Below are 15483 nucleotides of genomic sequence, written 5' to 3' on the forward strand. Positions count from 1 at the left end.
GCTACTCGGGAGGCTGAGGCAGGAGAATGACATTAACCCAGGAGACGGAGCTTGCAGTGAGCCGAGATCACACCACTGCACTCCAGCCCGGGCAACAGAGCGAGACTCTGCCTGGAAAAACACACACACACACACACACACACACACACATAATGAGCTTCTTAAGCAAATGACCATACCACCAGGTTCTTTTTCCCAGCTGCTCTTAACCTAATCATTTATGTGAGTGTGATTTTTACTGTATCAACTACTTTAGGTTGAAAAGCTTACATCATATTCAATTATCTTTTTAAAAAAACTATTTTACAGAAGTTTTTATTTTAAAATTTAATTTTGCTGACTAATGAAGAATAATTATTTTTGATCTTTATCAACGTTGCTCTTTATATTATCATACTAACAGATTATATTATTACTTCCTCAAATTATTTCAAGTATTTTTTGTTGTTCTTTTGTCTAAGAGTTCTATTTCAGGAATGTATTTTATATGCATTATCTCACTTAATCTTCACAATTCTATTTATCCCCCAAAACACTGAAATCTAGAAAGCTTATCCAAGTTATCATAGTGGAAAAGTCAGAATTTGAACCAAATTCTGTATGATCCCTGATAGAGCAGGAGCACCGTCATCCTGGACAAACACAGCCACTTTAAGTTCCAGCTCCCTTTCTAGCCTCATGCATTTTAAGGAAATTACTTCTCTTCTAACTACAAGCAGCCACAAAGAGCAGACAGTAAAACACAGATAAGACAGCCTGGGCACAGAGGGAGGTGGGAGGGAAAGTCTATTAGGTAACTGCCAAACTTTACCCTTATACAAGGGGCCCAGTAAAACAGTGGGCCTTTAGTAAGCATACTCCTTTCCCTTCATGTGCACTAAGACAGTGAAGCTAAAAGCAGAGTCGGGGGATATGCCTGCAGTTGCAGAAAGATGTATGGGAACAGACACACAACTCTCCCTCCCAGATAAGCACAACAAAGAGACACACAAGCAGTACAAGCCTCTGATAAACTCTCCCGCCCAGAATCCTTAAAAACTCCTGGTCTGTAAGAGAGTGAGGTTTCTGATCTAATTCAGTCAAAAGTCCCTCCCAGGTTTGAAAACCTGTTGACTGTGAAGCCACCCTTTGTGTTTCTCTGCTCTTTCTTTAATTCTTACAATCACAAATTATTTTCTATTAATGACTGTATTATGGGTGAATATACATGTTACTATTTAGGAAATAATATTAAAGTTCATTGTTTGCTCCTTAAAATTTTGATACCATGTGCTTAAATGGTACTGAGACCTTCTTCCTTTTCCTATCCAAAAAGATATACTTCACAGCTTTTTGCCTGACATCCTAAAAATATGGAAATTTTATGCAACTATTTAGTTGAATTAACACCTTGCTTTCAATTATAGATTTGAACTACATTTAATTACTGATTGTTTATATTCACTTCTAGAGTAATAGGCTTTACTTAAGTAGTTTTCTTAATTCTAGCCTTTTCTATATGTAGATGTAATTTTTTAATATATGACATATTTTAGGATCTATTTCCCTATTTTTTCTAACCATAACGTATGAGGGAAGCATGAAAATACACACAAAGTTTTTGGTATATTTTTACTAAATTTATTTACTCTGGGTATCTACCAGATTAAAATATATTTAGTTTTTGTTGAGACTAATAAATAGAAAAGCATCATTAAAAAGTCTGTTATATTTTTAGCTTCTAATTTTGTGAAAGATCCCGATGATATTTGCTAGCAATAGTAAAGTAGGAAAAGGTTTATTTCTTACCTGCACAATGTCTCTTTCAGCATATTTTCCTCTAGAGGAGACTCTTACATCATCTCCATCCAATTCGACCATCGCTTTAAGAGAAAATATGATCATTTATTCAGTACATTTTAGCCAAATACTAAAACAATGTGGACAATGAGGAAATCAAGATGTATGAAGTAGCAAAATGTGCTGTGAAAAGACAGAAACCATGTTGATCCCTTCATGTCTTCACTCATTTCTCACACAAAACTTGACTAAGTGTGCATTTTACAGACAAGGAGTGAACCAAGATCTTGTGTGACTCTTTGAAAGGTGAGCAGAGCCAGTCTCTGGGTCTATCTCTTTGTAGAACCTGTAAAACTGTCTCTGGGTCTATCTCTCCATTCTACCAGTTCTCAACTTCGGGTTACATGGTTACATGACTGATTGAGCAAGTGATGTTAATCCATCAAATTTTAATTTTTCTAATTTAAGAAGCTTGGCCTTAATCATCATAGAATTTTCAATTACAAGTTGAACTTTATTTTCACTGAAACTACGGCAAAGCCATACACACACATACACACACACAAGCATACACACACACTGCCTGATTTTTACTTTACAAACAGATTTAAAAACAGAGGCATTTTCTCTGCTCTTATACTGATTGGATAAAGTGTGATTTTTCTGAAGTACAATTTTTTTGTTGATTAAGAAATAATTTTGACATTTCCTAGATCAGCTGGTATTTGGAAATGCTGGGATATAATGGGACAGCTGGTGATATGGTAATGCCGTGCTGCAATTAAGAACATTTTCTAGGGTTTATTAAGTTTTCAGTGAGAATTCTCTAAATAATTAATTACATGAGGAATGCTAATTTGTGCTTAAAGTATAATTCTATTACTGATAATTCATTTTGTAAACACATGACATTCACCAGACTGCAGAGAGCCACTTACAATTATAATTTTGGCCTCATCACCCATCTCCCCGGCCCCAGTACTGCTCAGTCAGCATACAATCCTCACTTCTTTACTCTTTTCTTCAGTGCTTAGATAATGTATTTGGGTTAAAAACATTGTTTTCAATTTTACCTTGTACACATGTTCATGAGTCAATGCTTGGGCTGAAATGCTGCTAGTATACATAATTAACAGAGAGCTACTGTTCAATAATTTGTCAAGGTGTACAATATATATAATAATTATGTAAAATCTATATATTACCAATAATAAGATAATTATCCCAACGCAGAAGACATTTTTAAATCTCCCTTACTTCTTGGATATGTAAATATAATTCATTATGTTCGAATACTTTCAGTAATTAATTCTTTTTATATCTAAATTTGCTTTTACAATTTTCACATTACTTTGGGACATAAATATGCACCAATGGTAACATTCAGTGGTCACAAACACTTCTCCGTTATTCTCTAATATGTTAATAATTTACAACAATTACCCTATACTCATGCTAAAATGGGAAACAAGGATTAGATGATAATCTAGGTCTCACTTTCCACAATCTTCTACAATCCCCATTGGTCTCTGTGTTTCATTCCAGTTAATGAAGAAAAGGACAGTCATTTAGGCAATACTGTATTAGCATAAGGTCCTATAAAATATCTCCCACTTTTCAGCATGTCTGGTTTAAAACACTGTAGACAGCAAGAAGTGGAGGCTGTGCTTTTGAGAGCAAGAAGAGAGATTGTGTGTAAGTGGGGGAGGGGTCAGGTCCACTCTTCAGATGTGCAGACCATCTGGTCCTCAAGCAGGTGGAGATTATGAACCCCAGTCTCCCACCATTACCTCTTCTGGAAAGGTGTATGAGACAGATCTGCATTTCTTTCTAGCCGTGGGAGACACAATGAAGTTAGAAACCCTTTTATTTATCCCCTTCGTCTAACTCGAATCAAAGCAGATAGCCAGATGCTGCTTTAATTTGACTTTTTGGCTGCCTTTTAAGCATAAAGAAATCTTTCTTTAGAATAAAGGTTCTTTTTTAGTAGTGAAAAAGAGTCACTGGGGAAATTTATGTAGATAGTTTTAAAATGGTCTTATCAAAATACAGAGTTAAATTTAAAGACTCAATCTAATAGTTTATTCTTACTTCCTCTACCTTCAAAGGACAGATGGCAAAATATTGTATTTCTTGCCCATGCAAACAATGTCTTTCAGGTTAAGAAAATGTGTAGATGTTGGATTTATGTGGTTAGCTGATGAAATCTGTGATATGGTTTGGCTCTGTGTCCCCACCCAAATCTCATCTAAAATTGTAATTCCCATGTATTGAGGGAGGGACCTGTAATCCCCACATGTAGAGGGAGGGAAGTGACTGGATTATGGGGGTGGTTCCCCCATGCTGTTCTCATGATAGTGAGTGAATTCTCAGGAGAGCTTATGGTTTTATAAATGGCCCTCTTTCCTGCCCTCTCACATGCTCTCTCTCTCTCCTGCCACCATGTAGGATGTGCCTGTTTCCCCTTCCACCATGATTCTAAGTTTTCTGAGGCCTTCCCAGCCATGTGGAACTGTGAGTCAATTAGACCTCTTTCCTTTATAAATTACCCAGTCTCATTTCTTTATAGCAGCAGTGTGAAAACAGACTAATACAATTTGTGAGTTGGATTTCGGTCAGTCAGTTCATATGTGTGATATATACACTTACTCTAGAGTAGATTTGGAAGTGCCATGAGAGGCTTCTCTGATAGGAGAGCAACAATTTGACTAGTCAGAGATTCTTCTATATTAAACATGAGTTTAATATAGAAACTTTTTTTTAAGCCATGAAGAGATGTGTTTTGAAAGGAAAAAAAGAAAAATATTTTAGAGAAGCACCTACTGTCGCCTAGCAGAATAATCTACTTTTCTAGTACTGGGCCCAGAAGTTTTTCTATCCCATTAAAACTTCCATCATGGTGAAAACAGAAACCAGGTGTTACAGGAGCCTAATTCCCTGTTCCCATGTTTCCAGAGGAAAATTTCACTCTAACTTCTGGGAAGGCAACTTCCCTTTTCATCTACAATCTTCATTTACCTTTCTGCATGGAAAGAGGAATAGGATTACTAAAATTAGGAGAAATAACTGAGCTTGAATCACTCTCATTTGGAGCAGCACCATCCTGAGGATAAGTGTAATTTCTCTCGGTGGCATGCTTAATAGGCAAAACTCTGCCTCTATAAGGAGAAGTCCTGGAGATAAGAATGAGATAATTTAATCTTGGAGGGAAAAAGTAATGGGAATGTGATTGTCCACAGGTTAACCCAAGTTCTCAAATTCTGCATTGCTAGTAATAAAGCTGATAGAGTGATCAGAATGATTCTTGCATATATTTTTTTCCAGTTAGTTCAGGACCTCACAGAGAGAAATGATGAATTATCATACCTTAAAACCCTAACAAATTTGCTAGGAACTAAAGAAACAAAGAAAATAAATAGCTGTGGCTATTGGATAAGGGCAGTAGCCAAACGGCTGTGCCTGCTGCTCTGTATAGAAATATATTACCAGAAATATATGCCAGGAAGGGTCAGTGGCTTTGCATTTATGAATCAGGTGTGGGAGCTCTCAAAGAAAAAGAACTGATTGAGGTTTACCATCTCTGAGGTCATATGCCTAAAGGTGAACTTCCACAGGAGTCTGAGAGACCTGAGATATACCCATGAAAGATACATCCTTCAAAGGCAAAAGCAGATAGTAGCCAAAGAAGAAAGCATGAGTTATTTTAGCCTACCAATTCGTGAAGTTTGTGAATCACAGTCTATCACTAGTTAATGCAGATTATCAAGTGTACAAAGCATGGAGAGGAAAGATGTCTTAGCCTTCCTGTCTCCAGAGAGGTGTCTGAAATTCATGCCCGAAGTACAACTCAAGTAGATGCTAATAGAGACAGAGAAAATAACAGGAGAAGCAGTGTCGGTGAGGGATAAATGACTTGCTTTTGAAACTGTAAGATTATCATGCTAGAAAGGATGACCAGCCAAGATTAGAATTTAGGGATTCCAGGGTCAGCAATACAACTTGCCTGTGGTGCTTTACCTGAGACTGACAGCTCTGTATTATTCTCACGGAGGAGGGACTGGTGGTTAAATAAGAATCACCCCAGTGATAATTACAATCTAGTTAGCCACCTTTGTGCCTAAGTTAACCAGTAACTTACAAAGATTGTGTCAAACATTCTAAAACCATTCTCATTTCCAAAGCCTCAAGCTAAATAAGCTGCCATTGTGAATACAAAACACCTGAAGCGGGTGAATATTATGTGGCTGTGTACTTGCTGTCTAGCACAGAGTTCTCTTAAAGGAATTTATCAGATGACTAGGAACATTTACCCAGATCACTCGTTACACAAACATTTGTCTCTTAATGGGCATTTGAACAAGCCTTGAGCCTGAATGAAAAACTACCCAGCATGCCAATTTAGCATAATTATATAAAGTCTCATTAAATTTCAGCTGGTCAGCTCTATTTTCATTTTACTTTGCTCTTTCATATGACACAACTTCTTTATTTATAAGGCTAATGTCTATCAACTAGCTAGAGCTTGAAAACCCATTAAATTAGCATATTATGCTTATGTTAACATTTCTTTTCACAACCTAATGATTTACTAATTTAGCACTCATCCTTAAAGGGTTTTAGTGAACCCAGCGTGTGTTTTGCCTTGGGAACAAACACTCAATTTATCACTCTGTCAGTCTTGGGAGATATTATTTTGAGGTACAAACTATCTCTAATGAAATGGAAAGCTACATGTTGAAATAATCTATAAACTAGAGAGATAATATCCTAGTCAAAAGACAAGATCTTTTAATTGGCACATCTGAATAGACATCATCATGAGCTATCTATGTATATGTCTAATTATGGACACATGAACATTATATACAAACCCAAATACACAGTCACATCCTTCTAAAGAGACAAGAATGGCAGAAACCTAAGAGCATGTTACATTAGATTAAATGAATTTCCAAGGAATATTATTGAAATTTTACTACTCACCATCAAATTCTGCTGGTCCAACACCTACTATAATTATTGACATTGGAAGTTTTGAGGCCTTCAAAGAGAATATACAATTAGGTTTCAATTAAGAAAATGAGTTCTTAAGAAAATAATTAAAGGCCAGGCATGATATCTCACACTTGAAATCCCAGCACCGTGGGAGGCCAAAGAAGGAGGATTGCTTGAGGCCAGGAGTTTGAGACCAGCTTGGGCAACACACTGAGACTCCATCTACACCAAAAAATAATTAGCCAGGTGTGGTGGTGTGTGCCTGAAGTCCTAGCTACTTGGGAGTCTGAGGTGGGGGGATCACCTGGGCCTAGGAATTCGAGGCTGCAGTGAGCTATGATCGTGCCACTGCACTCCAGCCTGGGCAACAGGGTGAGACCCTGTCTAAAAACAAAAAAAATAAAAATAAAAAAAGAAAAAATAATAAGAAGCAAATATAACCGGAGTTTTAATATTTTTTCACAGATGTTCATTAAAATAATTTGTGAGCATATTCAAAATTGTTAATATGGAATAATATACTTGATTCCATTCTTATCCTTTCCAAACTCTCTGCACACATTAATCCAGTGGGACATTCTTCGGAAATGACCAGCCCTGGGTTAGATCAAATAGAAGGTAAAGGAGCATCTACTTCCACTTGCTACTCTCAGACAAAACCTTTCTAAGCTGACTTTGGGTATCTTTTTCCTCTTTTCATGTTCTTTCTCCTCCAAAAATCTCTCAGTTGCTAAAGGGGGAAAGCGGTAACAGATTCATAAAATAGTAGTAGTACCATAATCTACCTCATTTATACCCAAGGTTAGAAAAAGCAATTTTCACAGTAAATGAGTGAATACAAATGATCATTACAGAAAGTTAGTACTGTTATGCACTAAATATCCTTGAGATTTTGAGGGAGACTAAATATTTCATGTTATAACATTTTATTCCATATAACATATCACATATCATCACTTAAATAATTTAATAGTAAGGATGTGAGATTGATCCAGCAATAGATAGATGGAACATAGAGCAACCACATCTTTTGCTATGAAGGTCACTGAAATATGACTAATTATTCCTTAGGGCATCATGTCCTCTTAGTTAAACCTAAATTACTAAGTCCATATTTTAAAGGCATATTAATGCAACTCATTCCTGCATTACATTTATCAAATGTCTACTTCGTGCCAAACATTGCTAAACCTAGAGACTTTACAGATTACCATCTAGTAAACATAGATTTTATAGATTAGTAAACAATCAAATAACCCTAAAAAAGCAAACATACAATTAGGGATTATAATGAGCAGGATGGTTTTTTAATCAATCAGTCACTATCCAGTTCTACAGAAATAGCAATTAGCTATCATAGTTCTCCTCTAACTGGAATGTAAATGTTAAGAAATAACCAGTATAAATCACAAGATTGTACACAAATAGATCAAACTAATAGAGGTAAACACACCCATGCCTGTGAAAATTATGCTATTATCTTTTTTTTGCTTTAGGCAAGAATTTTTTTTTCACTAAAACAATTCATATCCCTTAGCTTGATCCCCATGGATCAGTGGTACAGATGTATATGAGTTGTCTGGATAAGATTAAGGATGCAATCTGCTGCAAAGGTGTGGTGATTTTATTTTATTGTTAACTAAAATAGACTCTAGTCTCTCTCTAAGTAGCACCATGTTGTCACGTGGCCAGCCCAATACGGAGCGACTCCCACTTACATTAACTATGGACTCCTTAGTCTGGGCCATATCTGAGATAACACCATCTGTAACAATCAGAAGCACAAAATACTGGGAGCCATCCTTTACAGAAGAAGCATATCTGAAAGGCAATGAAAAGGTAAGGAAAGTAAAACAGTTTTCTATACGTGATGGTTGGTAAATACAATTTGGAATAGTTAACAAACATTTTAATCTCAATAAAATATTTGAACATGTTAGAGGTATATCTTACGCAAACTTTCAAATACACAATTATCTGAAATAACACACTAGAATAATTGCAATGTTAGTGCATGCTGGCACACAGAAATATCTGGTTGCCTTAGAAGTTCATTTACTAATACAAAGTGTGCTAGATTAGTGACTATTTAGTACAAAGGAATGGACATAGCTTTTGGAAATAGACTTATCCTGACTAAGCACCACATTATGTTAATGATCTTCAGTAAATTACCTAAGCTATGTGAACGTTATTTTCTTAGCTTTAAAATTGAGATAATAACACTTACATCTTTATGTTGCTGCATGAATTAATAAAGAATTGCATGTATGGTACTCAATATAACCATTGTATAAATGATAGCAATAATCATAAATGCTTTTGTTTTTTGAACTACATAGAGGTAATGGTTGCAACATTACAAATTTACTAAATGTCACTGAATGGTACACCTTTAAATGGTGAATTTTATTATGAAAATTTCACCTCAATAAAATTACACAATAGAAGAAATATTTTTGACACATCCACAGTCAAGTCTTAATATATGTTAAATCTAAGAAAGATGAGATGGAGAGTTATTTCAAAGCACAAAATTATGTATATGATAACATATCAAATAATACTCAGTAATTTAGAGGCGAATTTTATGAATGTTACATTTCATTACATTTCTCTTTTCCTTTAGTTTTCTACATTCTAGATATCTAGATTATATTCTCAATAGAGATAATTTTTATGATTTTTGCACCTGGCTGGTATGTAATTCACGTCCAGTGCTAAGTAAGCACTATGGTTCTCTTAGGAGACAGGATAGTAAAGAAGATCTTGATCTGTATTTCTAAAAGTTACCAAGTAAAATTTCCCTTACAACCTGAAGGATTAATGAAAATTCCTTTACAATCTTAAGGAGCCCAATGAATCCCATTTGAACAAGTTGGTGACAAATAGTATAAAACGTATGTCAGGGCACAACTTATTTCTTGAGTAGCAGAATTTAAAAACATATAAAGAAGAAAAATACAACTTTCCCCATGGACTACAGATACTAAGATTGGTCCATGCTACTAATAAAATACTGGTAATTTTAAAGATTGTTGAAGTAAATATAGTAAGTGGCATGCTCACTCACATCCTGTAAGCAGGATGTTCAACAGGTTCCACAATGTACTATAGAATTAAAAATATCCCCATAATGCTGAACAATTGATCCTGGACATTAAAGAATATGTATTAATTTAGTAGTGACACAACCAGTGGAAAACAGTCCAAAGCAGTTATAAACCTGTTCTCCTATTCCACGTTTAACTTTTTTTGTTTTAAAGGAAAGAAGTCTTAACAATTTCCCCCAGGATCTCAATTTTTAATTTTTACATTTCCATTATTTTTTAAGAAAGCATTTCTTACTATGATTCAGAAAGATAGAGTTTTATATTTCATGACAATAATGAAAGACTCTATAAGTAGTGAAAACCTTCTTAAGTACAACAGTACAACTTTTACGCTTTTCTTACCAAATGGTACTCTTAAAATGTAAAATATCTACCAGATTAAAAAACAATACAGACAGCTGACTACTATGCAGTCATATAAAATACTACTTCCAGTGGCTTAACTGATTTTCTTTGGATACACCAGAATGTATACCTAAGAAAAGGACAAGAATATATTCACACTGTATGAGAGTTATAGATACAGCCTAAAGCAGATCATAGTAAACTTGGAATTTCGCTGAAGTTTGTTTTATCTTAAAAATTCATAGAAATTTTACACGTCATGATAAACATACGCTTGTATTAATATTTTATATCTTCTCACTTTGAAAAACATTAAAGCTGTAGAAAGATGCATGAGTTTCTTGTGTGACTGTCACTACTGCTAGGCATACTTAATTGGAAAATCAATTACATTTTGCTTTTAAGTGCTGTCCGATCCATTTTAATCTTTATCACGTTCGGCACCACAAATTAATCTTTTAAAACCAGTTGTTGCTTCTTTGGCACTTGTTCTACACGTTGGCACATTGTTGCACTTTGCAAGTAAATCTAAATTTCAAACAAAATCAATGTTGTATTACCATTTATTCTATTTAGCCTTTTATTTTAAAGTACTACCATTTCTTTTAATTTAGTTATTATTTTAAAAATGTTATATATTTAAGATAAAATAATTAACATGCTACAGAAATGGATGAAGTAAAAATTATAAGCTGGCCACACCTCAGTACTTTTTCTAGGAGGTGACACTGATATATAGACTCACAGATTCAAATTATATTTTAAAGGTATTAGAGAAGTTTGCTTCTTAGAAGAACTTGATGGGGAATCCTTTTATAAACTGCATAATTAAGTCTTATTATTAAAAGCCAGCTGTCTTTTTTGAAATATAGCCTATCTATAATTTATATCTTAATATTACTATGATGTATCTGAGAGAGAGGTTAACTTTGTCAGGGCAGTACAATTCAAACACATTTCTTTTGCATTTCTTTGAAAGAAGTTCCTGGGATTATTTCTATAAAAGTTCATATCTGGTTGGCTCAGATTCGTGGAATATTCTTTCAGCTTATTATGAGTTCACAAGAATAGAGAGGGCAAGAAGATAAGAAACTGACTTAGGGATGTTTTATTTAAGTAGTTCAATTATGATTTGCACAATGGATTAAAACTTCTTAACAATGAATAAAGGAATACATTAAAATATTTCAACACAAAGTAGCAGAGCAAATTTTATGTTGCCAAGTGTCACCCCAAACTACTTTTGACTGGGCAATGAAGTGATCACTGTATCCACATAGATAGGTAGATTTGTTGCGTTTTCTTTTGTGTGTCTTTACCTCTGTAGCAGAGATAAAAAGGCTTAAAGATGTAAGGCATCAAAACATAGTGATTTGGAGTCAGATTATTCCGGTTTGAATTTTAGCTCCACCACAAATGATCACTCTATGTATCTATTTTATCATCAGCAAAATGGAAATGATACCACTGTCACCTCTTAGAGTTGTTGTGAAGATGAATAGATAATCCATATTATAGCACTGAACATGTTGCTAGAGATAGATCATGGGCTCCATAAGAATAGTTATTATTTTATTATTGATTATACAGATTGAATAAAGCATAATACATTATTTAATTTGAAAATTAGTTATGAGAATTCCAAAATAAAAAGTTATTTCCTAAAAAATGAAAATTCATTTTGGATAGTTATCTGGATTTTAGAAGGTTCTCAATATCAGAAAAAAAACAGAAAAAAGTTACAAATAGCCAAAAGATAGAAAGTGATAGATCCCCCTTAAAACTGAAATGTGACAGCCTCAAAACAAGTAACTCATTAGGCACAGGAAACAAAAGACTAATAGGAAATAATGAATATATTTAAATCAAGTGAAGAAATTTTCATAATAGTCTGAAAAGATACTTGAAATTTTCATTAGTATATTAGTTTATTTTTGAAATACTAAGCTGGCATAATATACCAACAAATTAAATTTATTTCAAATTACTTAAAATTATTGATGAAGAATTCTAGATGAATAGAAATTGTTTTTAAATGATAAGAACATGAATGTAAAGATGGTTCACACTGTATACAAGAGGAAACAGATTAATTAGGGGATGCTTAAAACTCCATTTTATTCAAACTGCATTCCACAAAAACCTTTATTTTTAAAATATTTTTCTTTCTATTGTGATTAATAAGATTTAAACGTAGTACTTTGGACATCAGACATAGTATTAAGTTCATATCTGCAAGAACCTAAAATTATTTCTCAGAATTTAAATTTGTTGTCAATTTACAACATAATGGCAATATATTTCTGTGTTTTAGTAGGTAGGATGATGATGCTTATGTGTCAGCTAGACTATAAATCCCACTTATTTAATCAAAGATTATAGATATGGTTAACATCTACCATCAAATGACTTTAAGTAAAGGAGCTTCATCCAATTAGTTGAAGGCCTTAAGAGCAAAAACTGGTTTCCCAGAAAAAAAGGAATACACACATAAGGCTGCAGTATGAAATCCTACCTGAGTTTCCAATCTACCAACCTGTCCTACAAATTACTCTTGCTATCCCTTACAATTGTGTGAGCCAATTCCTTAAAATATATCTCTATATTTTATCTGTGTCCATGCCTACATGTCTCCTATTGGTTCTGTTCTCTGGAGAACCCTGACTGATACAGTAGATGTTAATCACAATCACATTTCCATAGGTCATTAAGATTGGCTAAGCATTGTCATTTAAAAGAGTATTTACGCTGGGCCCAGTGGCTCATGCCAGTAATCCCAGCACTTTGGGAGGCTGAGGCGGGTGGATCACTTCAGCCAGGAGTTGGAGACCAGCCTGGCTAACATGGCGAAACCCTGTCTCTTCTAAAAATACAAAAATTAGCCAGGCGTGGTGGCACATACCTGTATTCCCAGCTACTTGGGAGGCTGAGGCACAAGAATCGCTTGAACCTGGGAGGTGGAGGTTGCAATGAGCTGAGATTGCATCACTACACTCCAGCCTGAGTGACAGAGAGACATTCTGTCTCAAACCAAAAAGGTTCTTTAGTTTCCTATTATAACTTTGTCAATTAAAATGAACTCGGCCAGGTGCGGTGGCTTACGCCTGTAATTACAGCACTTTGGGAGGCCAAGGCGGGCAGATTGCCTGAAGTCAAGAGTTTGAGACCACACTGGCCAACATGGCAAAATCCTGTCTCTACTAAATATACAAAAATTAGCCCGGCATGGTGGCAGGTACCTATAATCCCAGCTACTTGGGAGGCTGAGGCAGGAGAATTGCTTGAACCTGGGAGGCAGAGGTTGCAGTGAGCCGAGATCATCCCACTGCACTCCAGCCTGGGCAACAGAGCAAACAAACAAAACCTCATATAGTATTCAGATAATTTAATTAAACAAACAGGTACAGATATCTCAGTATATCCAAAGTACTGCGGCTTTTATTTTTATATGTATATATGTGCACGTATATGAATGTCACAATGAATAATTCCTCCCTTCAATGTGGGAAAGATCAACATGTAACCACAGAGTAGTATCACATTAGTAATAGACATATGCATGGAATGATATCATAGACCAGAAGAAGCAGAGATTCTCTGTGACTGAAGTGCAGTACATTTGGGAGAATGTGGAAATGAAATTGGACAGGTGAGCGCTGGTTGAATACTGGATGTTGTTGGATGCCAAGCTAAACCGTCTGCACTTACATTTATGACAAGGCATCAACAGATGTTGAGTAGGATTTTATATCATTTGAAATGCTGTTCCCCAGACAGCACTGGAAGAGGAGGACTGGAAAGGCAAGAAATCAGAAGCAGAGGCTGGAAAGCCTCAAAGAAAGCTGATAAAACCTTCAAATTTTATAAATTTGATGCTTTGAGTCCTGTCTATTTTACAATATTGTTACCTCATTAATATTACCTAAAAAGTCAAACAGATCAGAGATACATAGATATGAATCGTAAAAATAAACATGTGCTTAAAATTGTTATTCTTTTTTTTTGTATTTTCTTTATGCTGCAGGTTGACTTAACACGTTTTATTTTTAAAGGCACATGAAAATTCCTAAGGATTTCCCTTAGTGTACTTTCTTTTTTTATTTATTTATTTTTTTATTATTGCACTTTAAGTTTTAGGGTACATGTGCACAACGTGCAGGTTTGTTACATATGTATCCATGTGCCATGTTGGTGTGCTGCACCCATTAACTCATCATTTAGCATTAGGTGTATCTCCTAATGCTATCCCTCCCCCCTGCCCCCACCCCACAACAGTCCCTGGAGTGTGATGTTCCCCTTCCTGTGTCCATGAGTTCTCATTGTTCAATTCCCATCTATGAGTGAGAACATGTGGTGTTTGGTTTTTTGTCCTTGCGATAGTTTACTGAGAATGATGATTTCCAGTTTCATCCATGTCCCTACAAAGGACATGAACTCATCATTTTTTATGGCTGCATAGTATTCCATGGTGTATATGCGCCACACTTTCTTAATCCAGTCTATTGTTGTTGGACATTTGGGTTGGTTCCAAGTCTTTGCTATTGTGAATAGTGCCGCACTAAACATACGTGTGCATGTGTCTTTATAGCAGCATGATTTATAGTCCTTTGGGTATACACCCAGTAATGGGATGGCTGGGTCAAATGGTATTTCTAGTTCTAGATCCCTGAGGAATCGCCACACTGACTTCCACAATGGTTGAACTAGTTTACAGTCCTACCAACAGTGTAAAAGTGTTCCTATTTCTCCACATCCTCTGCAGCACCTGTTGTTTCCCGACTTTTTAATGATGGCCATTCTAACTGGTGTGAGATGGTATCTCATTGTGGTTTTGATTTGCATTTCTCTGATGGCCAGTGATGACGAGCATTTTTTCACGTGTTTTTTGGCTGCATAAATGTCTTCTTTTGAGAAGTGTCTGTTCATGTCCTTCACTCACTTTTTGATGGGGTTGTTTTTTTCTTGTAAATTTGTTGGAGTTCTTTGTAGATTCTGGATATTAGCCCTTTGTCAGATGAGTAGGTTGAGAAAATTTTCTCCCATTCTGTAGGTTGCCTGTTCACTCTGATGGTAGTTTCCTTTGCTGTGCAGAAGCTCTTTAGTTTAGTTAGATCCCATTCGTCAATTTTGGCTTTTGTTGCCATTGCTTTTGGTATTTTAGACATGAAGTCCTTGCCCATGCCTATGTCCTGAATGGTAATGCCTAGGTTTTCTTCTAGGGTTTTTATGGTTTTAGGTCTAACATGTATTC

The 15483-nt window shown here is 35.3% G+C and overlaps 1 protein-coding gene across 4 annotated transcripts in view; it reads right to left on the reverse strand.

Annotated features, from left to right (window-relative positions):
- Positions 1-15483, reverse strand: part of CPNE8 (copine 8) — a 231768-nt gene that overhangs the window by 15154 nt on the left and 201131 nt on the right. For 2 of the 4 annotated variants that reach the window (XM_032173689.2, XM_058426967.1), the window contains 3 exons: positions 8493-8595; positions 6763-6820; positions 1789-1862 (listed from right to left, as the gene is read on the reverse strand). In XM_032173689.2, coding sequence (XP_032029580.1) covers positions 1789-1862; positions 6763-6820; positions 8493-8595 — 235 coding nt within the window. Of the gene's footprint in view, positions 1-1788; positions 1863-6762; positions 6821-8492; positions 8596-10623; positions 10761-15483 lie in introns of those variants that run through there. The other 2 variants (XM_058426966.1, XR_009209480.1) reach the window with 2 other exon arrangements.

The sequence above is a fragment of the Hylobates moloch genome, unplaced genomic scaffold (genome assembly GCF_009828535.3).
Source record: "Hylobates moloch isolate HMO894 unplaced genomic scaffold, HMol_V3 SCAFFOLD_13, whole genome shotgun sequence".
NCBI classification, from domain to species: domain Eukaryota; kingdom Metazoa; phylum Chordata; class Mammalia; order Primates; family Hylobatidae; genus Hylobates; species Hylobates moloch.